Below are 24700 nucleotides of genomic sequence, written 5' to 3'. Positions count from 1 at the left end.
TGTGCTCTCATTGATTAAATTATGCCGTCTCTGTAAGCCTCCTAAACTCTGCGCGGGGCCTGTGGCATTGTTGCTGCGAACGAGCATTGACGAGCATTCCCGCAGGAAGGCACTGCGAGCCGAACAATGATTCAGTTAGTCGTCGCTTTTCCCCTTCTCCTCACCCTCATTACGTAATTGTCAAGCGTCGGAAACCCGTAAACCAGAAAACCCGACGCGCGATCCGCTTCGAGGCCGAATTTCTGACATGTGACAAGTTACACTGGGAGCCTGTAGGAGCATCGAAATCTTTCCGCGGTTCAGTAACTTTGTCTCTCGCGAATGCCTCCAACATTGCCTACTAGACATGTTAAAGTTTCGGTTTTAAAGACTCACGGAACGAGTGAAAAAGAAATTGCAGATTTTTACGAGCGAAAGCTGGTCCTTCTACTCGAGACAGGACGCAACCCAGTTGTAAAAAACTACAGAAAAAAATTCTGTTGTTACGACAGAAATTCTGTGCGGTTTTCACAAGAAACCTGTTGTGACAACAAAACTTTTCGTAATAACATCAGAATTTCCTGTAGTTACAGCAGAAAAGTATACTACAGAACTACAGACAACAAAATACTACTACAAAAATATTACAATACTGCAAAACATACTACAGAACTACAGAAAACTCTGACGTTTACAACTGAACTACAGAATATTTTGTCGTATTTTTGACACGTGTCTGTATCTTTTTTCGACTAGGAATAAGGGGCTACGTATAAATATTCGCCATCTGAGGTCTCGCAACGTGCGCGTAAGTCTCAATACACTCGGGCCTTTCTTGCATTTCTCCTCCCCCGACACGCAGCTGCCACAACTGAATATCGGAGCCGCGAACTCTCGCTCACAATTTCTGATCTATTAGTGACACCTATCTGTGCATACAACAAGCTGCTTTTTTTTTTTTTTTATGTTGTGCCATATTAACTGCGCGATAGAGAAAGCATCAGGCACAGCGTCGTGTTATATACATGAGCAGAAACTGGGGATAAAAACGACTTTAGTTATATTCTGGAGAAAGGGACTCCGTCTATGTCGCTCGTTTCTTGTATCGCGTCATTACAAGGAATGGCGCGCCGAGCTCGTGCATTGCTATAGCACCCTTTATCTCTCTGGTCATTCCAAAAAGTTTCTGTGTTTTTGCACAGACTGCGGACACGCCCGACAGGAGTTATCCATAGCGAGTCTAAATGTGCAACGCCCCATATGCGATTAATACTGAATAGTCTTTTGGTTGCGATTTGCATTCTTTTTGAGAATCGTTAAAAGCCGGACAGGACAGAGCAGCCCACGGTGTATCTGTTCTTTCCTTCCGCGCTTGTGAGTGGACAATGTACCGAACCTACTCCGTACCAAAAGAGCGTATTAGCCGCCCAAGTGAGGCCTTTGAGGCGCAGCAGTTAATTGGATTTCCCGAAGCTACGCGTGAGTGAGAGGAGCGGTGTAGTGGAGGGCTCCGGAATAATTTAGGCAACCTCGGGGTCAATGGCAATAATAAGAGGAGAGAGAGAGAGAGAGAGAGAGAGAGAGAGAGAGAGAGAGAGAGAGAGAGAGAGAGAGAGAGAGAGGGGGGGGGTTGACCCGGCACCAAAATATCCTTGGTACATCTTACCGAACGTCAGTTTTCTGACTTTCTCGGAACATGCATAATAAGAATTTCCTGTCAATAATTTTTCAAAGCAAGATAAACAAAGATTTCCGAAACAGTGCACCCGGCTCGACCAACCGGGACCAAAACTGGACATTAGCCGTAATACGCTAGTCTAACGTGGCCAAACAGCTCGATCTACCGCCAACCTGGTGTTTCGTCGCATTTTCTGGTTCCAGATGGCCGCAGAACACAAAAAGCCTGTTAAATGTGTACAGCCATAAATGTATAGATTGTCTACATACTACTCTATAAGAGTTCTCTTAGAAAGCCTATCAAGTTTGTTGACAGCAAAAAAAAAAAAAAAAAAAAAATAAATAAATAAATAAATAAATAAAAAATAAATAAATAAAAAGAAAAATAAAGTAAGGGTACAGAGCAACTACAATTCGTGCTCAATGCCTTTTTAAACACCTTGCATTTTTCAACGCATTCATTTCAAAGACAGATTGGCTCGCGACCCGTGCTGGACACTGCCAACCTCGACTGCAGGCACTACAGCGTATTTTCCTCTTCTTTTTTTTATTTCTGGGCCGCGTCTTCGACGGGCGGATTGCGAATGCATGGCACGCCCTCGGAGGCCTTGAACCTTTCAGAGCCGGAAAGGTGAAGGGCGGCCCCCGCTCCAGCGGTGTGTGCCCTATAGCGAAGCCGCGGGTACTGACAGCCAAGACTCGGGCTCTGGGCTTCGAGCCCTCTTCGTGACACAAAAGGGCAACAGCAGCAGCTGCATTGCGAAATCTTTGCTGCCGATCATTGACGTCTCGAAGAGGAGACCGTGTGTAGTGAGGGCGTAGCCACTACAGCTGTCCCCTCGTCGCGCGCTTACTAATTCATCGCGCGCGCGACTGCTTTCTTGTGTCGGGGGAGGGAGTCGTCGCGCCGCTACACGTAGACGTCGAGACACGGCTCATCGCACACGCACAGGGTGCCGTGCCCCTCAGCGACTTCCTCCTTCCTGTCGAAGACGCGCCCCTTTGCGCACCTCAACCGTGTCAGCCGCGCCAAACCCGAGTGACGAGCGAGTGACGTACACGCGTTTCCTTCCTGCTGGGGTTGCGCGCTTCGGTAACACGTGCTCACAAGCTCTGTTCTGCTTCGAGACGGCGACTCGTTACGCCAGCTAGAAGCGCGCGCTTCCGCGTATCTGTTCTACTGTTATCATTGTAGATAAGGAGTAGCTACATAGTTTTCAGTGAGAGATTTGATGTACACTCTTTGTCAAAAGTTTAGAGCTCGTGGGGTCTACTTCTGAGTCATACTATGTGGCTCGTGATGCATTCCCAGGTTCCAAACTTGCTGAAGGCAAGAAGATTTTTCGTCCTACCCTCTCCAATAGCTAGGACTTCCACGATTCTTAAAGAAGTCATAATATACGGCTTAAAAGCAAACCCTGTGGACTCTGAACTTTTGGCTGTATACTTCGTCAGAGTACACCGTTTCAAGAAGAGCGCGCTCTGCGTCGCCATGTTAAGGGCGCACTAGAAGAATATGTCTATAGGCGTTGGCATGAAACATAAACAGACACCAGAATTTATTTTTATTTTTATTTTTTTCAATACACGCGTGGCGTGGTGTAATTTACGTTTTTGTTTTACCTATAACTATTGGCTCTGTTGTCACACGTGTTAATTCCCCGAAAGAAAAAGAAATATATATATTGTTTTTAAATTTGTGATCATCTTTTTTGCTTACACTGTACGTATATTATTATTGATGCATGCGCACTCCGCATTGTCCAGCGTGGCGCGTTCCGGCCGAAGTTCTACGGTGCGGCGGATCGCGAGTTCCTGTGCAAAAGCCACAATGATCACCTGAATTACGATTCCTCCTCGGCAGGTGAGTGATCCGTCCCAGCGAGAGAGAGGGGAAATATGGAGGGTTAACCTGAAAGGGGGTCCTCGTCTGATTACGTGTCGGGTCACCAATTGCAACTATGTCTTCTAAACATAGTCAGTGCTGAGCTAATCGATCTCAAGTTTGCTCTCTTTTAGTTTCATCGGCTTTACAGTTCTTTACAGCTTTTAAGATAGGCGAAGCCAAGGAAATAAAAAAATTCGAAGTGTTAACATCCTGCTGCACAACCCGCTGAGATCAGCGAAGGCTATCGTTGTACTGCTGTTTGTCTTTCGCTTTTTTGCCACAGAAAAATCTGATACCTTTTGACTTTGTGACACAATGAACGCTGCGGGAGCTGGTCACGTCACATCGCGTGCCAGTCTACATTGTCACGGGATGAAACGTTGAAGGTCTGCGATTTGAGTTCGCCAGGGAGGGCTCCGTCTAGCAACTTTCGCTGAAAAAGTCACAAATGCTGGGATCAAATAGTTACCGGCTCTCTGATGCTTCCACTGCTTTTATCAAAGACCCAGGGTACCCGTAAGCCTTTTAAAACCTTGCCTCTGAAACCAAGTACAAATTCGAGTTTGCCTATAGTTTCCATATATTCCCGCTTTCAAAAGATTGAAAAAGACGTATTTCCGGTGAAACGGACTGTGCGTCATCCGCAAGTCTGCGGCGCGTCGGCATCGCGGAGTCATTTTCAGTGTAAACGTCTCGAGTTCCAATCAAGTGGCGGCGAAACATCTAAATGCAGGTTTTCCTTGCAAAAATGCATCGCTATGGACGCCGGATAAACTTAAAATACTCGGATTTTTGCTGGAAATAAGAATTCACTGGTATTGTTTGTCTCTTCGGGGGCTGGCAGCATGTGCCGGGCGAGAGCCTTATGTTGGCCTCGGACTTCAATGGAATGGGGATAATTTAGAAAGTGGAGGTGATGTCTGGAGGGTGAGGGTGGATTTATAGGCGCCAGTCGGACTATACTTGAACTGAGGTTACTTCATTATATTTTTAGCGTTCAGCAATTCGACGCTTATTTCAAGTGGGCAGGAAAATGTGTCGATACTTTACGGACGAGTACGGACGAAGCGGGACTCGGGCGCAAGGAGGCTCCCCTGTATTTTGAACTTGGCGTGGCACTGCGCACATGACGCTGGAAGCAGAGCCACCGAACATTCGCAGAAGCGACGCTGATTTTGAAACCATTCGCAGAAGCGACTTTGAAACCATACGCTGCATCTTTCACCAGTCGCCAAGAGCACTCAGGCAGCTCAACAAACGTATGCCTCAACGTCGCCATCCTGTGGGCTCGCCCTGAGGTTTCAAGGAACGAGCGTATGTATACACCCCAACCGTGCACTACAAAAAAGAACCATTACACGTCGGCACGCCCTTTAGCGGTTAGCGCGAGTCCACCTTCAAAGAGGTGCGTCTCAGCCGATGCACTGTGTGCGCACCCCGCCCTGTCTTCACTCTAAGAAAAAAAGGTGTGATCTTACCCCTTTAGGGGGGTAAGTCCACTGACGCACTGGGGAGCCCCTTTGGGTGCAAAGTTACACCCTCGACGGGGGCTTAAGTGTGTGTGGTGTAAAGTTTACGCTACAACGAGGCTAACGTTATGCCATATGGTGAAGTGCAAGTATATGCTTCTGGGGAGTAACGTTACCCTTTCTCAGAAGGACTAAAGGTTAGGCCATGAAAGTGCAAAAATATGCTCTAAAATCGGGTGCATGTTTGCTCCCAGCTGGAATAAGTTTATGCTTAATCATAAGGCGTAAACTTGCCCTCACAGGGTCTGCATTTATGCCAGCGTAATGAGCTTACTACAGCACCCCGTAAGTGCATCTTTGCACCCTATGAATGGGCGTAACTTTGCACTTTTACGTTCATATCTATGCTTCGTTTGGAAGGGTAATATTACCGCCCCGAGGAATAAAATAAATTCATATTATAGCGTTTTTTACACCCATTTAAGATAATGTTCTTTTCCTTCGAAGGGTATGTTTGCACCCTTCTAAATATAGTCTAGGCGCACACTGGTACGCTAGTAATTTGAAAACAACCACACTTCGACTGATTGTGCAGTCAGTCACAAGACATCGCCGCTATCGAAGCGATACGAGACATATTTTCTTTATTTGCAACGCAAGCGACTCCGTTTGGCATATGTGTGGTAATGCTGCCTCCGCTGCAACATTAGACAGCCTTAACATACGCCCTATACAGAATAAAACGTTTGGTGAAAAGATGTATGATGTCTTCGTCAGCCGGTCACAGACGCCCTCGCTTCCGCAATGTTGGTTTCTTCGTGCTAGAGCGACATATTTGTGACGGGCCATGTAGCCATTCAGGGTGCAGTTTGCACACCGATATTAGTACATGAGAACGGAAGGCAGGGTTTACTTTTTATTGCGTTTGAAAATGGCAGGATAACCGAGCAGTCTTTTGTCATCGTCGTGGTTGAATCCATACTCCGAGGGAACCTGCGTGAGAGAAAAACGAGAGAAAAATGAGATGTGGAGGGAATAGATACATTCACAATGAATACACATGCAAGCGATGGAAACATCTCGGCGACCAAACTGCAGCGGCGTGGCAAAAAAAAATAAAAAAAAATGGAAGCGTGTTGGAACCACGTCGCGGCTGCAAATACAGCAACCGCTTTCTCTTGCATGGAGAACATTTTTCCAGCACCGCACCCTTCTTGTGGCTGCCAAGCGAGGAACATCTGACGGGGCGAGTTACCGAGGATCGCTCCTATTTTTTCTGCACAAATGCTTTCGCAGTAGTGGTGCCGGCCTGTTTTCCAAGCAGTATATACAAGTGCTGGGCTACTTTCAGCTAGCATTTGTAATGATATGCTTGAGGCATCTGTGGACACACCCTGATATACCTTCTCCCTGCGCTTGACCTGCTTCATACATGACAGCCCAGCATTCAACTACTGCTCAGAAAATAAACCCACTCAACTATTGTGAAAAAATGTTTGCTGGAAATATGCGAGGGAACCTCAGTAAGCCGTCTGGTCAAGGGTATTTCACCTGGCGGTCACAAGAAGGGTGCGCAGCTGAGAAAATGTCCATTATTGTGCAGCAGGCCAGGGCGTTGATAACTGAGGAGACGTTCGTGAAAAATCACGCTCGGAAAACTCCTCCGTTTTCGCAAGCATGGCCATCAAAAATAGTAGATGTGGGGGCTTTGTGCAATCGCAGGAAGCTACTGCAAAAATGTCCATTATGAGACATGAAATTAAGCGGCGCGAACTGGCCTGAAGTTCAAAGCTGTGTGCATGATTCTGTTAAGCTGTTTTACTGTAGGAGAACGGATATGATACAGCAATCAACAACGCAAGCTCTCAACGCCAGATAACTCTGAAGGACATGTCCCAAGACTAGACCAAACTTCGGTATGCCTAAATAAGAGTGCAAGGAACGACAAGGAAACACACAGAAGGATGGACGGACACAGGCGCTCAATAACTGAAATTTTATTTCGGAGCACAACATATATAAACATGCATAAAGGTTTAGTTAACCACCAAATTAGCTTGATTAACCTGTATCCTGATGTAAACAATTGCAATTTGAAACCACCTCAATATCACAAAAAGCAGTTTTAAAACTTCTGGTTCACCTTCGCTGAAATACATGCTATACGTATGGGTGGTCACTCAAATGCAGTCACGCCTGCTGATCATAGAGATTGGGACCACTCGAACCTCGGACTCAACATTGTTCTCACTATTGCGACGCATGCTGATTAAACGAGTACCGACTTAAACACACAATAAGGGCAGAAAAAGTTTGAAAAATGGAACTTACAAGCACCATGCGCCGGTTTACGTTGACCGCTGCCGCCGCACCTGCTGTCGCCCATCATTGGCATGCGTAATGGAGTCCGAAGCTGGTCTTTGTGACACGGCGCCACCGCAGCAGCAGCAACCTTTCAAGTCCATACTTGTTCTCAACGCTGGCCCAGCGAATCTGCTAACGTGATCTCTCCTCCGCTGCTGCTTTTGCGCAGCCCAAGACTGTTGCAGCACTAGAAGATGCGTACTTCTTGCTTTGTCCAAGCTCCACGTCGTCGCTGATTGCAGAGTCGTCGTGAGCTGTGCCCTTAACAGAATTCTGCCGCGTCAGTTAATTTAAGATTACGTCTTTACAGGGGGTATTTCCCTGCAGTGACAACGAAGGACTTTGCTCGCACATATCTATTTGCATGTTGAGTATGATACAAATATTTACAACTCAAGGGCAGTGCAGCCCATAGGCATAAGACTGAGACCACTCGATGCTTTCGCGTCCGAACAGGACATCGCTTCTGCTGGAATGACTCGTGACCCCACGGAGCCTTGAGAAGAGTATGTGTCCAGAGCCACCATGTGCTCGCCGTCGAAAAGAGGCACGCATTTTGGGCTCCCTGGGACCTGTTCACAATGAAGGCTTGTGTACCCCGCCTAGGCACTCTGGAAGCTAGAGCCAAACTGGTTTCCGAAAGTCCGGCGAAAAATGACTTCATGCTGTGAAGAAAAGAGTTCCGGGGAGCAGCAGGTTCTTCTGATTGTTCCTTACCCCACCTCCATCATTGGCCCTTGAGATTCAGTGTCCAAAATTCTGATGTTCACTGGAGGGGCAAGCTTATCAGGACAAAAGAGCGTGCGTCACCTTTGCGCTGTGTCATACGGCGAGCGAAGGAATCAATGCCCCGTTTCCTGAATTCTCGGAGCTAGAAAGGATAAGTGACCACGTGCAAGTATCACAGGCTGTACGTGGCTCCGCAGCCAGCTAGCTGGTCTTTTGTAAGTTCTCCACTCAACTTATGCTCGAAGGTATCTCGTCGCACAATGCTGCTGCAAACACGTGTGTGCTGCATTGAAAAACGCGAAGTGTCTGGTGTGCGGCGTGGCGGAAAGCATGCATGCGTCGTGTTTCATCACAAAAGCGGCGGAGAAGTGGCGATTGGAACCACCCGACAGCCTGGTGCAGCAAGTACGAAACACGCCGAAGCACTGCGAAAAAAAGGAGCCCTGGTAAACTAAGAACAATAGAGCTAGCGCTTGGGGCAGTTTGTACACCTTAAAATTAAAAGAACCTGCTGAAGTCGGAACGAATGAAAAAATTATGAATGATATGCAAAAATAACGTCTCCTGCAATATTAATACAGAGCACGACGACACGGTGTACGCATTCTGTTTTCTTTCCTTTCCAAACTGATTAGCCTATTTTTGAAAACTGAAAAAAAAAAAGGAACGAAGAAGGGAGCATGTGTGTAGAACAGTAAGATCAAGCAAATGAAAACCTTGGTCGAGGCAAGACGAGTTATTCACCGCATTCCGATGGCCCGTTAAAAAGTGCATTTATAGGGCAGACAGGCAGGTAGTTCGTTTTCAGAAAGATGAAAACTCTCTAAAAGAGGAGACCCACGAATATGCAAGGCATTGCACAATTACCAGCGCGCTGTAGAATGCTCCTCCAAGCTAAACCACAAAATCCTCGCAGCTCAAATTTCGCACAGAAATGGCATTTTGCCGTTAGTATTTTTAATATTAAAGTTGTTAGGCGTACTTGCCTCGCCGCATATTATGGGAACATTCTACTTCTGATCGAATCAGGCACGAACCATACCATTGAAAAAATGCCATTTTGCCCGAAATTTGAGCTATATATATATATATATATATATATATATATATATATATATATATATATATATATATGGACCATATTACGCCACGCTTTCCGGTCTCCCACTATCTTCTTAACATCACATAACTTCATCTGCAGCGCCTCGAGGATTCCATCCAACCATCGCGTTCGCTGCCTACCCCTTCTCCCGTGACCCTCAACCTTTCCCAACATCAAATCTTTCTCCAGCGACTCCTCTCTTCTCATCAGATGACCAAAGTAGCTGAGCTTTAACTTTAGAATTTGACCCTCCAATGAGCAGTCAGGGTTTATGGTCGACAATATCGACTGATTTGATCTTCTGGCCGTCCAAGGACCTCTCAAGAGTCTCCGCCAGCACCACAATTCAAACGCGTCAATTCTTCGGCGGTCAGCCTTCTTCACAGTCCAACTCACGCATCCATACATCACAAGTGGAAAGACCATAGCACGAGTTATACGGATCTTGATTGGCAGTGTAATGTCTCTGCTCTTTACTAGGCGGTCAAGGCTAGCCATGGCTCTCTTGCCCAGACGCAGGCGTCTCCTAATTTCATGGCTGCAGTCTCCTTCCGGGGTAATCTTGGAGCCCAAGAAGAGAAAATCTGTCACAGCTTCCACTTCTTGTCCCTTGATGCTCCAGGACTTGATAGGAGAAGACGCCATGATCTTTGTCTTTTTAATGTTCAGTTTAAGCATATATATATATATATATATATATATATATATATATATATATATATATATAATACATACGTATGTGTTTGCCCATTTGTAAACTAAGAATGTCAGACTGGCATACTTTCTGCGGCACGGTAAATGAGGGTGAAGAAATCCTCATTTTCAGTGTAGCTGGTCGCCTTCAACAAAAACGAGTCGAAAGAAACAACTTTTGATAAAATTTGTCCTCGAGTGTCACAGCTTTCAGCTGCCCACCAGCCTGCCTCTAGTTAACGCTATAAAATTAAATAATTTGAAGCCAGCATGACACCAAAGCTGTAGACGCGATAGCGCCTTTAACACGGCGTTTTGATTCCGCAAATTCTTGCCGTTAAGAGACGCAGAGTCTGGGAATGTGATTAACGCCTTTAGTTTGCTTTGTTTGGAGGAACGGAAGATGTTGTATCTGCCTCACTTCTCGGTGAACGGCGAACTTTAAAATGAAAGGCATAAAACCGGAGGTAGAGCCGCTCAAATCTTTAACTGGCTTGCGCATGACGACCTCCTTTTCTATGCTCCTGCGCCTTAATAAGGACAATACTTGCCAGATGATCAAGATTACGCAAGAGCTTGGTGAGCCATTTCTTATACTTGACTGTTCGCAGGTTAGCTGCTCTGTAACGCTCAGAATCACAGAAAGTACTGCCGTCACGAACGTCATTTAAGATTTCGGCAGCTGTACATATCTCGTTGGTTCCATCTCTGTCGCAAACTAACCTTCATGACTAGCAGATGGATGCTAAATGTGACACGAAAAGGGTATGACACCACCCTGAAAGCTGTATAAGGAATCGATGTTATCAAGATTTTAATATACATCAGAGCATATATTTTTCCACGAGTTGCGAGTTTCGGCGACGACCATGGCAATGGCGATGCCTTTTCGGCCGAACGAGCTGTACGCGCTTCAGGTAAAATCAAATATGCGCATAATTTTGTTGCTGAGCACAACCGGCACCTCTTTCTCTCTTTTCTTTTATTCCACATTCCTTCGAAGCTTCATAAGCTTCCCCTTACGGTGTGGTTCAGGATTCTACCAAGAAGTGTGACAGATACTGTGCCTTTTCTTTCATTTGAGCAGCTTAGGAAATACGTTTGCAGAACGGCCCGTGACAGTTCGCTATGCAGTCGGAGTGGCTCCACTATAAGCCTGAAACAGGCTGTGCACTGCCAGAGCATTACTCCCACAAGCAAAACAAAAGTATCGGCTGTTTCATTACAATTTAGAAGCAGTTTTGCAGTCATGACGTCACCCCATAGAAACCAGGACACACCTGCAGCTTGCAGTTCCTGACTGGGGAGAGTAAACATGGAGAGGGACCCAAACGCCGCGCGAGAAAAACGGTGGCGAAGGTGGCACAAAAGGCGTCCCCTCTCTGAAAGCGAGGAACGAGACATGATGGGACAGAATGCTGCACGAGCGCCCCATCGTGACATGTGCCCAAACTAAAAACCCCGCTGTTTAAGGGGCACGAACACACACACAAACACACAAACGCTGGTAGAGAGGGTAAGTAGGGTTGCAGTAGGGTGCAAGTTTTCTAAGAGGGGGTAAGTGAATAGGGACCTGCTTCCAGCAGGTGCAAAGTTACCCCCAAGGCCTTCTAAAGGGGGTAAATGTCCATGCTATGCCCTTTTTACCCCTTTCGCACACCCTTTTTTCTTAGAGTGTTCTCACGCAAGACCTGCGCATATATTGGATATTGGCGTGGTCGGAAAAGTGTTGGCGATGTCGATTTGAAACGGAAAAACACCTGTAGATGTACACTGGATCCAAATTGTGACATTCCTTCGAACCGAAAAGAGGTCGGTCGCACTGACATGCACACAGCTTGCTGGCTGTGGAGAGGCGTGTGCTGTGCGATGTCAGCGCACGTTAAAGATCCCCAGGTGGTCGAAATTACTCCGTAGACCTGCACTACGGCTCCTCTTTCTCTCTTTCCACTTTCATTCCTACCTTCCTCCTTTCCCTTACGGAACGGTTGCGGTGTCCACAGAAAACAAGTGAGACAGTTACCGCGCCTTTCCCTTCCTATAAATAAATCAGTTACACATACGGAAGCTAGAGCCTTGGTCAGACAGCGTATTACCATTGAATTAAACTGCACAGTTGTGCGTGAGCTACATAACACGTCTTCACGCAGACAGCAAGGGTCCGCTCTATTAGAAACGTCGTCTGCTGGCGTAATGTTCACTGGTGTTCAGTGGTATACTACCCGCTTACAGCAGCTGCTTGGCCAAGTTGCATTCCCATCTGCATGTATACAAGCCTCATGCATTAGTGTCATGAAAAAGTGCCACATCTGCTGCAACGGTTCAGCAGCATTTCCAACGCTGCAGTGAGCGTTCATGTAGATCATAGTATGCTCCGCACCTCTCCCTCTAACTCAGCGTTCTTTCCGGCGGTTCCATCATTTCGCTTCCACTGCCTGTTAAAGCGGCGATTGTCACTGCCGTCTACAAACAAAGCTGCATGTATGGCCGTTTCAATTTTGAATGCAGGTACTATAGTGAACTAGAAAGGTACATCGGCTGCTCGTGCTGACAAAAATTCGAAGGTATTGTCACGTACACGGTGACTAAGGATACCAAAGATAGCAGGGGGTAGCCCAGACACAACAACACAGCAGCACAGACGCAAACGCGCAAGCGACACTTTGTCGTCCTCTTCAACTTCGTCCTCCTTTCACACCTCAGTCATGCGCCACCTGGCAACGCTAGGTGGCATTACCCCCTCCTTCCAAAAAAAAAAAAAGAATGAGAAGGGCCGGTAAAATTGGTGTGAAAAGCAAGAGAGTGGTCACAGCGGGTTACCATACGCTATCGGTGGTAGTACGGCTTCAGTCGCACAATGTGCACAATGTCCGAGCTGTGCTTTCGACGTTTTGGTTGTGTGGCACCGTCTGGGATAACTTCATAACTGAGGTCACTCACACGGCGCAACACTTTGTACGGCCCGAAGTAGCGGGAAAGGAGTTTCTCTGACAAGCCTGGACGGCGAACTGGTGTCCATACCCAGACTTGGTCTCCAGGCTTGTAGTCAACCTGGCGGTGCCGGAAGTTGTAACGGTGCACGTCAGTGGTCTGCTGCTGCCCAATGTGCACACGGGCGAGCTGGCGGGCTTCCTCAGCGCGGATGGCATATTGCTGGGCATCTGAGGATAGCTGGTCATCATCTGGGCACGGGAGCATGGAATCGAGCATGCTCTGAACTTCGCGTCCGTAAACAAGTCGAAATGGTGTGAAGCGCGTTGTCTCTTGTAAGGCTGTATTATACGCAAATGTGACGTACGGCAGCACCTCGTCCCAGGTCTTGTGCTGCACATCGACGTACATTGCCAACATGTCCGCAATCGTCTTATTCAATCTTTCTGTAAAGCCATTGCTTTGTGGATGGTACGCTGTGGTCTTGCGATGGGTCGTGCAACTCAGCTCAAATATGTGGTCGATCAGCTGTGATGTGAAAGCTGTCCCTCTGTCGGTAATGACGTAGGAAGGGGCGCCATGCCGCAAGACTATGTTGTGCATGAAAAACTCTGCTATTTCGGAAGCTGTGGCATGAGGGATTGCCTTTGTCTCAGCGTATCGAGTCAGGTAGTCAGTAGCGACTACTATCCATTTGTTTCCGGCCTGCGACAAAGGGAAAGAGCCAAGGAGATCCATTCCAATTTGGTCGAACGGAATGCGGGGTACCTTAACGGGCTTGAGAAATCCGGCAGGCTTCTGGGGCGGTGTTTTACGGCGCTGGCATTCGCGACAGCTTCGTACATAGCGTTTCACAGCTGCGGAGAGTCCTGGCCAGTAATACATGTTGCGCACTCGAGCAAGAGTCCGTGAGCAACCCAAATGACCAGACGTTGGTTCATCATGGCAAGCAAGTAGAATATCCTCACGGAGCTCGCATGGCACTACCAGAAGGTAAGTTCTGTCTTGGCCCTGGGAGTTTCTTTTATACAAGACGCCTTGCCGTATGCAGAAGGAACCAAGGTGCCGAGATAGGTGTCGAGGCAGGGTCGTATCACGCCCTTCCAGATAATCGATGAGTGGAAGGATGTCTGGACCAGCTCTTTGTCGATCCCTGAGCTCAGATGCGCTGAGGGCTCCTAGAAAACCGCTATCGTCATCGGCTGTAGTATCGCCAGTGTCAACGGGTGCTCGTGACAGCGTGTGCCCGTATATATACATATACATATACATATATACATACATATATATATATATATATATATATATATATATATATATATATATATATATATATATATATATATATATATATATATATATATATGTGGTAGGTTCGATGTTCGCTAATGTCACGGCGTCGATACGTCTTAGCTTCAACGTCTCAGGGTCATGCACCCCAATCCCGAAAAAGTTCTTCAGAGTCTTAGTACGCCACTTGGGCTTGAAATTCGAGAAAAGAAGCCATGCCGGCTATGCTTCCAAACATACATTACGTGCCCTCAGATTAGAAGAAACGGAAGCACAAACGCTGCAAGTTATAAAGACCTAAACTTTATCACTCATCATTTATCTCCGTTGAAACGAAAGCGTGTAGCAGCTGTTTCAAGAAGTTTTTTACTCTTCACGCTACCGTGAATGCGCACAGTGCGCACGTAGATAAATTCGAAAGCGCCTACATCGTGATAATGCTGACGTATATCTCTACAGGGAATACGTGGCGATCACTTAGCGAATGCTGATAACATGACAGTAAACAAAAGGAAAGACGGAAGCAAAAGCGAGACGGCCCTCTTTTCAATTTAGTTTAAGCGACGTGCGCGCCAGCCAAAGTAAACACGGCAGTCGAACATGCTCTCGGCTTTCCTCCGAGAAGCAGTGTATCGATCGACGGAGGAAAGCAATTTTGATCCGCGCGGATCGAGTTGGAAACGAAGAACTAGTGTAGATCTATCAATGTTACTCGTCCTGTTAAATTTAATCGCCACAGGGGCAGAGGAACCGAAATTATATATTGAAGGTGATATTCGCTCTATTACTGGACTTGAGTTCGCAGATAAAAATATTGAAAAGCCGATGCGTGTTCTAAAAACCAATAAATGAAAAAGACGATACCAGAATCCGGATCTCGGGGAACGCTGATGAATTGTTCATTGCTTTCCTCGTGGCCCAAAAATACCACGTCGTCCGCCAAAGCAGCGAATGGTTTGTACCTCATAACGTTATCGACATTATCAGACAGGATATAATAAGCAAGCATCGGTAAAGCGCTATCGGCATTTGAGAAAAGGGCGCGAAGAGGGGAAGAGTAGGCAAGAGCGAAGAATTGATATGCGGCGATAGACGACTACTCCTAGATTGAATATACTTATTTTTCAAAACTATTTGAGGCTCCGCGTCCTGTACAAGCATGTGCCCACATATTTCATAAATTTCAGTATGTGCACGTTCAATATTATTACACAGACAGGCTAGCTTTACTCTACTGCTGAAATATTTGCGCGCTGAAGGGGCCCCAGTGGCATAGTAAATCCAGTACCAAACATAACAGCAGTGCACAAGGAAATTAATGTTGAAACTTAAGCCTCGATGCGAGGAATGTTTAATAACGAGAGCAGCGCTAGCTTCGAGGTTGCTAAAAAGTAATATTGAAAACTTCAGGGGTCGTAGGTAAGCCGAGGGATCTGGTTAGTGTGTGCGGGATTTTACCGCGTAACTCGTCGAGTTGCGCGTGGTGCTATAGACTATCATCGCATGTCTGCTCATTGCCGCTCTAAATTTGACTAAACCAGCCTTGGAGAAGCGCACGCGTTGAAACCTATCTGGACTCGCATTTGCGGGTTCATCATTTTCGTCGATGTTCCCACAGGTCTTACCACGCATACCGCAAATCTTCCTATATAGTCCGCGGACTGTTTGTGTTCAAAGCAAAAATTTTGGGCTATGTGGACCGTCTATAGGCGCGCGTTGTGCAGGATTTTCTTCCTAAAAATCGTCCAATACGGCGTGATTTGACCAACCCTGTTTTACGCAACTTGTAGCCTAACGCAAAGGGTTCAACTTAAGTTCAAGACAACGGAGAGAGCTATGGAATGCAAAATGGTATAGTGTAACGTTAAGAGACTGTAAGCTTGCAGAGTGGGTCAGGGTACAAACGCAGATAAAAGACACTTTGTAGTCGCATTTAAGAAGCAGTGGGCATGGGCAAGACATGCAATGCGAAGGGAGGATAACCGATGGTCACTAATGGTAAAGGACTGGATTCCGGGAGAAGAAAAGCGTAGGAGGAGGCGTCAGAAAGGTATACGAGCGGATGAGTTTAGGAAGGTTGCTGAGATTACGTGGACGCGGCTATAGCTATAGCGGATTGATTGGAGGGATATGTGGAAGGGCTTTGCCCTGCAGCGGGTGCATGCAGTCATGCTGCTGCTGCTGCTGATAATTCTGTGTAACGGCTGCGGATTGTTCACAGTGTGCAAGCCCGATATATGCCGGTCATTACGGTACTTTTAAGGAGCGCGCTGCTCATGTCGTGACAGATCGGTTCCTCCGCTTTCAGCATATTTAGTACTACAGCGGCCGTTTCAGCGGCAGCATTAATAATAATAATAATAATAATAATAATAATAATAATAATAATAATAATAATAATAATAATAATAATAATAATAATAATAATAATAATAATAATAATAATAATAAAATTAATCATAATAATAACAGCAGGAGGAGGGGGACACTTGCGCTCTTCCTTTGAGGGTATACAATCGACAGTGTTCTGGCTCCCGTCTTCACATGATGATCCTCATTCGCGTACATGCACTTCGCACTAGCTTAATCACTAATTTCTTACCTGTACCTCTGTTATCTCACACACACTATGCAGCACACACTTGTAAGCTACCGCGTTATGTGAAGGACCTCTCCTATATTGTTAGTTGTTGTGCTAGTGTGAGGATTCACCGAGTAACACTGCTACACCCTCCATCCTTTTCATGACATTTTCTTTGTTCTGCATTGTCATATCTGTATTGCATTGCACCTCCTGCTCTGGCCAGTTTATGGCCTGTAGAAAAAAAAAAAAAAGAATTTTAGGGGGCACTTTGGATCACTAAACTGCGTGAGGCGAAATCCTCTATCGGGCGGTGGTCCGAAGCTCTCCACTACGGCACCTCATTCTCTCTGTTTTCACTCCCACCTTCGCGATGACGCAATAGCTTAAGCTACCAGCCAACATATAAATTCCCGCTTTAACCGAGCCGTATGAACGTGTCTGCGTGGCCTAGGGATAACGTGAATGCAAGGGTTTGGCTGATTGGCATATCGCCCTCCCATTTGAAAGGAAAGCCCTTAGTTGGCAGTACCTGCCAAACGTAATGTCAGCAAGCCGTCCAGTTAGTGCTCGGCCATGCCAGCTGCCAGCGACCACCTCCCACGACTTCTTCTTCTTGCCTTTGGATGTAACGGTTGGATGGACGGACGGTCACAGCGAGTATGAGCGCTTAAAGGCGTTCGCCTTAATAAATAAAGCCCCGCTTCAACCAAGCCGTATAGGGAACCCAAGCTCAAGTTTCGCCGCGCGATGGCAGCGCCGCATTCCTGGCATGGTGGCGAAATGGGAAACGATGGGACGTCGCCGTAGCAGACGCTCCGCTAGCTCCCTGTGCACGTGCGGCGATCGAGTTGCGCCTGGTGGTTATTTGGCGATACAAAAACGCTTCCGCTGATGCGAAACGGAGGTACTAAGTAGCATTGTGTCATGGGTAGCCACAATAGTAGGCGAAGCGCCAAAAGACGAGGCTCACGTGTGGAACTTTGCAGATTTCATTGGAAGCGTTTCCACAAGACCTGTTTTCCAACCGCATGACAGCATTCTGAGAAGTCTGGCGTTCTTTGTGGAAACGAAAAGGGCCAATTTTACCCTTCTCCATAAACTCAGAAATGTTCGACAGTTGACAAAGACGTCTTAGAGAGGCATCAAAAGAGTACAATGGTTTAACACAGTGAAAGGGGTAGAGGATTATCCTGCTCTTCGCTCCGCGCGTGTCTTGCTTTGCCGATTTTCTGTGCTCTCTCCCTGCTTTGCGAGTGCTCTGAAAGCAACCAAATCAACAGATATCCAGCGTGCGACGTCCGCGATCGATAATGATGTTTGAATGTGCCCTACGACCAAGAAAATATCTAGGAACGAGGCCTTTTTTTTTTTTTTTTTGGGGGGGGGGGGGGGGGGGACTTGCTTGACTGAGCCGCTTTTACAGATTTCCGCAAATTGGCCAATAAATGAACCAACATTATTATTATTCATAACCAAGATATGTTGGAAGTGCAATACAAAAGCGATCATAGTTATGGCTCGATTGACACTACTCGCACGGAGCACCCTATTCGCGTCTTCGCGTCACAGGTTTCGTAAATGCAAACCAAATATAAATAAAGCACAACCATTCAGTAAGAACCGAAATAAAGCACGACTGTAGTACGAGCTTGGATTTCACCTCCCTTCCGAGCCAGCGAGCCAGCGGAGCACGCATGTGCTTTTGAGACTGCTAGCGTTCGTGCCTTTGAAGAAACATCTCCTTCGGACTATAGCTTATTCTTCTACTGCAAGATTTGCTTTAGTAACATCGTAATAATAAAAACAAAACCGTATATAGATCTCATGCTACAGGCCAAAACAATAATCAACAAGCGAGCAACTTTATCTCAGAGTACTGATAATATTTCCGCAGTTTTTAAACATATTATATACGACAATATAGTTGCATAGCTGACTTACCTCGAGATAAACTTCCTACGTTTTCGCTAACGTGGGAAACGCATTCACAATTTACTCTCTACAGTGCTGACGTGAATAAAAATTTTCTCGCCTATAATTACGTTTCCTCCATGGAAATACGCGGCAGGTTGTCCAATAATCAAGACGGAATGCAGGCGGCACGTTGCGATGCGCCTGCGGGGGCGCGTCAGGGCGCGTCAGGGCGCGTGCTCGTTCGAGAGAAAGCGCGCGGCGCACGTCGCGAAGGCAGCGAGCCGAGCCGGCGGCGTCCCAGTGTGTGTTTTTCTGCCACAGATGGCGCTGCCCTTCAGGAGCCGCAGCGCCGCCCAGCGATGCTTTGGGAGCCTATACGAGCGTAACTGCGTAGTCTATGTGAGCAGCGCGTGTCTGTCTCTGGATCGAAGGGTTCTGAAGGGTTCTATTTACATCTCACAGGAGCTAGCCGAGTCGGCAGCTTCTTCAACTCGGGCATGTGATGAAGTCTCGTGACATCTCACAACCCACCGACGAATCAATATCCAACCATATCACCTTCCGAGTATCACCCGCCAGAGGCACAGCAGTAGTTTTTCGCTTACAACGCCAATGCGTACGCCGGAATTTATAGAACGGGGCTTTAACGCTCCCGAGCGTTAGGAATTTTAAATCTAAAGCGAAAATCTCTCGAATTAAGTGGTAGCGGCCAATAGAAACTAAACGGGCCCCTGAAACGCTACTTGGGGTAATATTTTAATGCAATTGAAATTTATAAAGGGGGTTTTTGTGAGTATTCGAGTAAAATTTGAAAGCACTGCGTGGAACTCATAATTTACAAATAAGTCTTAAAAAGTGCTCGTCGCAATCGCTCACAGCCGATTTTGGCGACACATATCCTTACGCGCAAACATCCCGTATGACGTCATTGGGGCTTGCTGGGCGCGCCTGCTCATTGGACGCTCTCAAGCTACGCGGACGGGATGGGGCGTGGTGGGGCACCGTCGCGATTGTTTGATTGAATGTCCTTTATTGAATGGGAAGGATGGGGATAAAGGGGAGTATACAGAATCTTCGTTGTTTAGGTCGTCACTCAAATCACATTGCTCTAACCAGACCACTCAGCGAGCCATACTTGGCAAATATTGCGACTTTTGTTCTTTCTTGAGCGCCGGCGTGGGCTGAGTTGAGGGGGGGGGGGGGGAGGAGGAGCATCATTTTTGATCGTCCATATCGCCCCGCCGGGGTGATGCGGTGGTAAGACGCCCGACTACTGTGCCGGACTTCCCGGGTTCGAACCCGACCACGGCGGCTGCGTTTCAATGGAGGCGAAACGAAGTGGCGTCCGTGTGCTGTGCGATGTCAGCGTTGTTGTCGTTGCTATTGTTGTTGTGGCTGAAGGGTGGCTGAGCCGACAGGAACAGCCACCCTTCACCTCCTTGCCCTCTCCTCCACTGCCTCATGCGTAAAGAAGAGATAAACGCGCCCCGCCGGTGTGGTGCAGTGGTAAGACGCCCGACTACTGTGCTGGAGTACCCGGGTTCGAACCCGACCTCGGCGGCTGCGTTTCGATGGAGGCGAAACGAAGAGGCGTCGTGTGCTGTGTGATGTCAGCGCACGTTAAAGATCCCCAGGTGGTCGAAATTACTCAGTAGCCCTCCACTACGGCTCCTCTTTCTCTCTTTCCACTTTCACTCCCATCTTCCCTCCCTTACGGCGCGGTTGCGGTGTCCACAGAAAAACAGGTGAGACAGTTACCGTGTCTTTCCCTTCCTATAAATAAATCAGTTTTTTTTAAGAGATAAACGCAGCCGCCGAGGTCGGGTTCGAACCCGGGTACTCCGGCACAGTAGTCGGGCGTCTTAACACTGCACCACCCCGGCGGGGCATTTATCATTACCACCCCAGCGGGGCATTTATCTCAAGATGATAAATGCCCCGCCGGGGTGGTGCAGGGGTAAGACGCCCGACTACTGTGCCGGAGTACCCGGGTTCAAACCCGACCTCGGCGGCTGCGTTTCGATGGAGGCGAAACGAAGAGGCGTCCGTTGGCTGTGCGATGTCAGCGCACGTTAAAGATCCCCAGGTGGTCGAAATTACTCCGGAGCCCTCCACTACGGCTCCTCTTTATCTCTTTCCACTTTCTCTCCCACTTTCCTTCCTTCCCTTACGGCGCGGTTGCGGTGTCCACAGAAAACAAGTGAGACAGTTACCGCGCCTTTCCCTTCCTATAAATAAATCAGAAGAGATAAAGTAGAGAAGAAAGAAAAAGAAGAAGCAGAGAAAGACGCGCGCCTCGTCCACCACCTAAGCGGGGGCGGGTGCAATGACGGCCTACAACAGATTAAAACTTGGTGGCTAACTAGCCCTCGCCGCAAGCGGCGTTGACCAAGGTCCGTATTCCGAGTTTGCGTCGTTATCGAAGTGTCGCTATCTCACGTGACCTCAAATGATCTTATTAGTCGAAACACCGGAAACAGGCGTTGCCACTACAAAACCGGAAAGGTGGCAACATCCATTTCCGGCGTTTCGACCAATCAGATGACTCGAGGTCACGTGAGATAGCGACAATTCGATAACGACGCAAACTCGGAATACGGGCCCTACCGTCCCAGCCGTAGGGCCAGGGACAGCATGTGTGATAGCCGGCGTTTGCTCCGCTGCGGTAGAGGGAGAGGAGGTGTCACCTCGCGGAGGTATGTATGTGCGCTTCGCCTCAGAGGATCCTAATCGTTATGGAGAACGCTGGAGAACGCTGAGTTGGCAAAGGAGAGGCAAAGACGACGGAACGAAACAAAGAGGCCAAAAACAGAAAAGAACTATGGTCCCACCTAGAGAGAGAAAGACGCCATTTAGGGAGAAAGAAGTTTTTTGAAGAATGGGGACACCCCATGGTGATCTTCAAAGAAGAGAAAACTAGAAGTGAGATATTAGAAGACTTGCTCGCGTCAGGCTTTGACCCACCGGGGTGGTGCGGACGTGGTGCATATGCACTGCGACCCCGCCCCGGTGGGAACAGGCCGGATTGCATGAGCCCCTTGGCTGGGAAAAGCCCGCTCCCCGAAACAAAAAACCCTCCAAACCTTATGGTGCGGGAGGCCTTGCCTGGGGTAGCCGTAGGATGATGATGGTCGCAGGTTGAAGTCTGTACCCTCACAGGAGGATCGCACCTAGTGCATCCTCCCCCGCCGGGGTGGCGCAGTGGTTAGGGCGCTCGACTACTGTGCCCAAAGACGCGGGATCGAATCTCGGCCTCGGCGGCCGCTTTTTCATGGAGGCGACAAGCAAGGCGCCCGTGTGCTGTGCGATGTCAGTGCACGTTAAAGAAGCCCAGGTAGTCGAGATTTCCGGAGCCCTGCACTACGGCGTCTCTCATAGCCTGAGTCGCTTTGGGACGTTAAACCCCACAACCAAACCAAACCAAACCTAGTGCATCCTTCCTTCCATCTGACAAGGCAAGAGACAACGCGCTCAAGAAACAGCAGAAGAACGCGCCGCACGACAAAGATGCGGCTAGAAGTCGTGCCGCCTCCCGGAATGACTCTTCAACTGCGGAAGAAACCGGTTCAAGTTCTCGAGAAGAATCTAAACGACAGTGTTGGAATGAGACGATGCGTAGACGGCGTGCCGAGGAAACTGAAGAAGAACGTGCAAGAAGACTCGAGAAACGGCGGCTCGCCGATGCAGCTAAACGAGCTCGCTTACACTCTGAGGTGCCGCAACCGAAGAAGCGCGAATCCTAGGCACTTTTTTCCTAGGCACATGCAGCACTTTTTTTTTTCTTGTTACGCAAGCTTTCCATAAGGCATATTATAAAAACCCATGTAAACTATTTTCCGTATTTTGCTGCATGGAGCCTTCTCCATGCAGCACTTGCTATCGCAACTCAACTAGGTTTAACCGAGCTGAACCACTGCCAGTTTTTATTTATTTATTTTTTTTTTTTTTGCGATTGTTTTTCGCCTCCAGCAACGGGCGCTCCGGCGCTGTGCTACTTCTGCATGCTACTTTTTTTTCTTTCCTAGCTGCCGCAGTTGGAACGTATCGGCAGCCTTGAGTAGCCTTTAGAGACGGCGAATTTAGGCGGCCAGAGACACGGAGGTATCGCTCGTCTCAGAAACTCGGCTTTACGACCTGCCAGTGTAAATAAAAAAGCGGAAAATCTTGCAAAAAGCAAATAAGCACCAGCTCCTCGAGCTGCGCTCTTTGCTCGATTTATACCACTGCTCTACTCGCGTAGTGCACCGTACATTGTAGCTCGATATGGAAGGGAACGATCAGTTTTCGCAAAAAGACGATTCCTTTTTTCTCCACTAAAGTCGAAAATTACTTTTAGGTATTACATATGCCAAGAAGAATTCTAGTAAGTAGAACAGAAAAACACTAATTAGACCAAGGCTTTCCACTATTGTCAAGCCAAGCAGTTTTATCAGCGAAAATAGTTGTTCCGTGATTCTCGTTCTCAACGGCGCTGCAACAGCTGGCGGAAAACGCCACGTCTGCTCGCCTTTACACAGACCGCCATTGATGCACGACGGACGAACGACGGACGTCCTTTTTTGAAGGTTCGGACTTCCGACAGAAACCCGTTTGTGTTTCGACATACGTACCGCGGACATCCGTCGGAATATAGTTTGTGACTCCGAATCACGTCCCACGGATATCCGACGGAACCGGAAGGTGGATGCATACAGACGTTTCCCGGAACTTGCTCGTAGGGCCCCTATTGGGGTAAAAATTTGCCACGAACTTTCGTGTAAATCTCAGCAAGCATGTGTCACGGAAATTTTAGTTACATACTAGTGTTCAACGCATTTATTGTGAAAGAGTAAAGCAGACAGCAGAATATGCAACATGTGTGTTTCCTGTTTTCTGCTGTGCTTTCATTAACACAACGAAATACTGAACATCAGTGTGCAATTAACTTGCCCGCCGAGTTCGGCCGTCCGTCGGGCATCGTGTGCCTACTCTTTTAAAGTGAATAATTTCAATGTGGACTCCAATGAAATTCAAAGCAGACCAGCCAAAACAAAATGAAAGATAAATATTTGTTCACGTTTCATTCCGCGTATTAGAGCGAAAAGCCTGGGCCCAGGCGTAGGTGGTGGAGAAGAGGGACAGGCCACGTGGTGGCTGTCACTGAAAGAACGCAAAAATATAAAAAAAATAACAATGACTCAGCGAAGAGCAAGTAAAAGTTCCTCAGTGGTTTTTCAGCAAATTTGAGCGAAGAAACTTTAAAGAGAAATGAAATGCATGAAAGCCTTCAAGAAAATATGAATAAATGGTAACGTAATGCTAACGCATTCACCGCTTTCGTTCTTTCTTTATCCTTTTTTTGCCACCAAGCTTCCCATCTCGAGCAAGCGGGATAAACTTTTGCCTAGTGCCTCCTGCTCGCGGCTACGTATTTGCGCCGTTTTATCTTGCGTATAGTGTGAACCAGAGCGGGAGCTCTGGTTCATGTGCGCCGCATGTGCGCCGCTCCTGCGCATGTGCGCCGCCGCTTCTCCTCCTCGATAAGGCGCGCTTGCTCATACTCATAGATGCTCATAGAACAGGCGCAGACACTCGCCATGGAAGAAAAAGCAACTGTCGGACGGCGCAGAAACACCGATCCAGAAGTGGTAGATGGGGAGTTGGCTAAAAAGCAGCGAAGATATGAAAAGCGCTAGGCTAGACGAGCGGCTGAAACGCCAGAAGTACGAGAGGAACGATTTTCGCTTCGAGATATCCAGGAACGATTTTCGCTTCCAGGCGGGACCAGGATGGCAATACGTAGCTGTGACGTAGATTCTACGTCGCCCTTGTTGTCACGTGATCCTCCCCGTCCGATGTGCAAAACATTGAGTCCGCGCATACAAATCAATGAGTGTGCTATCAACAAAAGTTTTTCAGCGCGCGTAGCACCTCCGAAAACAACAAAGCCTGCTGAGAGGGCAAGGACGACCAGGATGGCAATACGTAGCTGTGACGTAGATTCTACGTCGCCCTTGTTGTCACGTGATCCTCCCCGTCCGATGTGCAAAACATTGAGTCCCTGTCGAAACACTTCCACTTACGGTTTTGAAGCGAAAAGT

The 24700-nt window shown here is 47.6% G+C and overlaps 1 protein-coding gene across 4 annotated transcripts in view; it reads left to right on the top strand.

The window, feature by feature from the left end:
* Window positions 1-24700, top strand: part of ATP8A (ATPase phospholipid transporting 8A1) — a 125571-nt gene that overhangs the window by 40319 nt on the left and 60552 nt on the right. For 3 of the 4 annotated variants that reach the window (XM_084601968.1, XM_084601972.1, XM_084601973.1), the window contains exon 2: window positions 3424-3520. The exons of the other annotated variant lie outside the window; for it this stretch is intronic. In XM_084601968.1, the coding sequence (XP_084458094.1) occupies window positions 3424-3520 (97 nt within the window). The remainder of the gene's footprint in view (window positions 1-3423; window positions 3521-24700) is intronic. 4 annotated transcript variants of the gene reach the window in all.

The sequence above is a fragment of the Amblyomma maculatum genome, chromosome 4, assembly GCF_055883805.1.
Source record: "Amblyomma maculatum isolate TAMU_Amacu chromosome 4, ASM5588380v1, whole genome shotgun sequence".
NCBI classification, from domain to species: Eukaryota; Metazoa; Arthropoda; class Arachnida; order Ixodida; family Ixodidae; genus Amblyomma; species Amblyomma maculatum.
The sequence above is the reverse complement of the archived record's forward strand: the minus strand, read 5'-3'. Positions and strand labels throughout refer to the sequence as shown.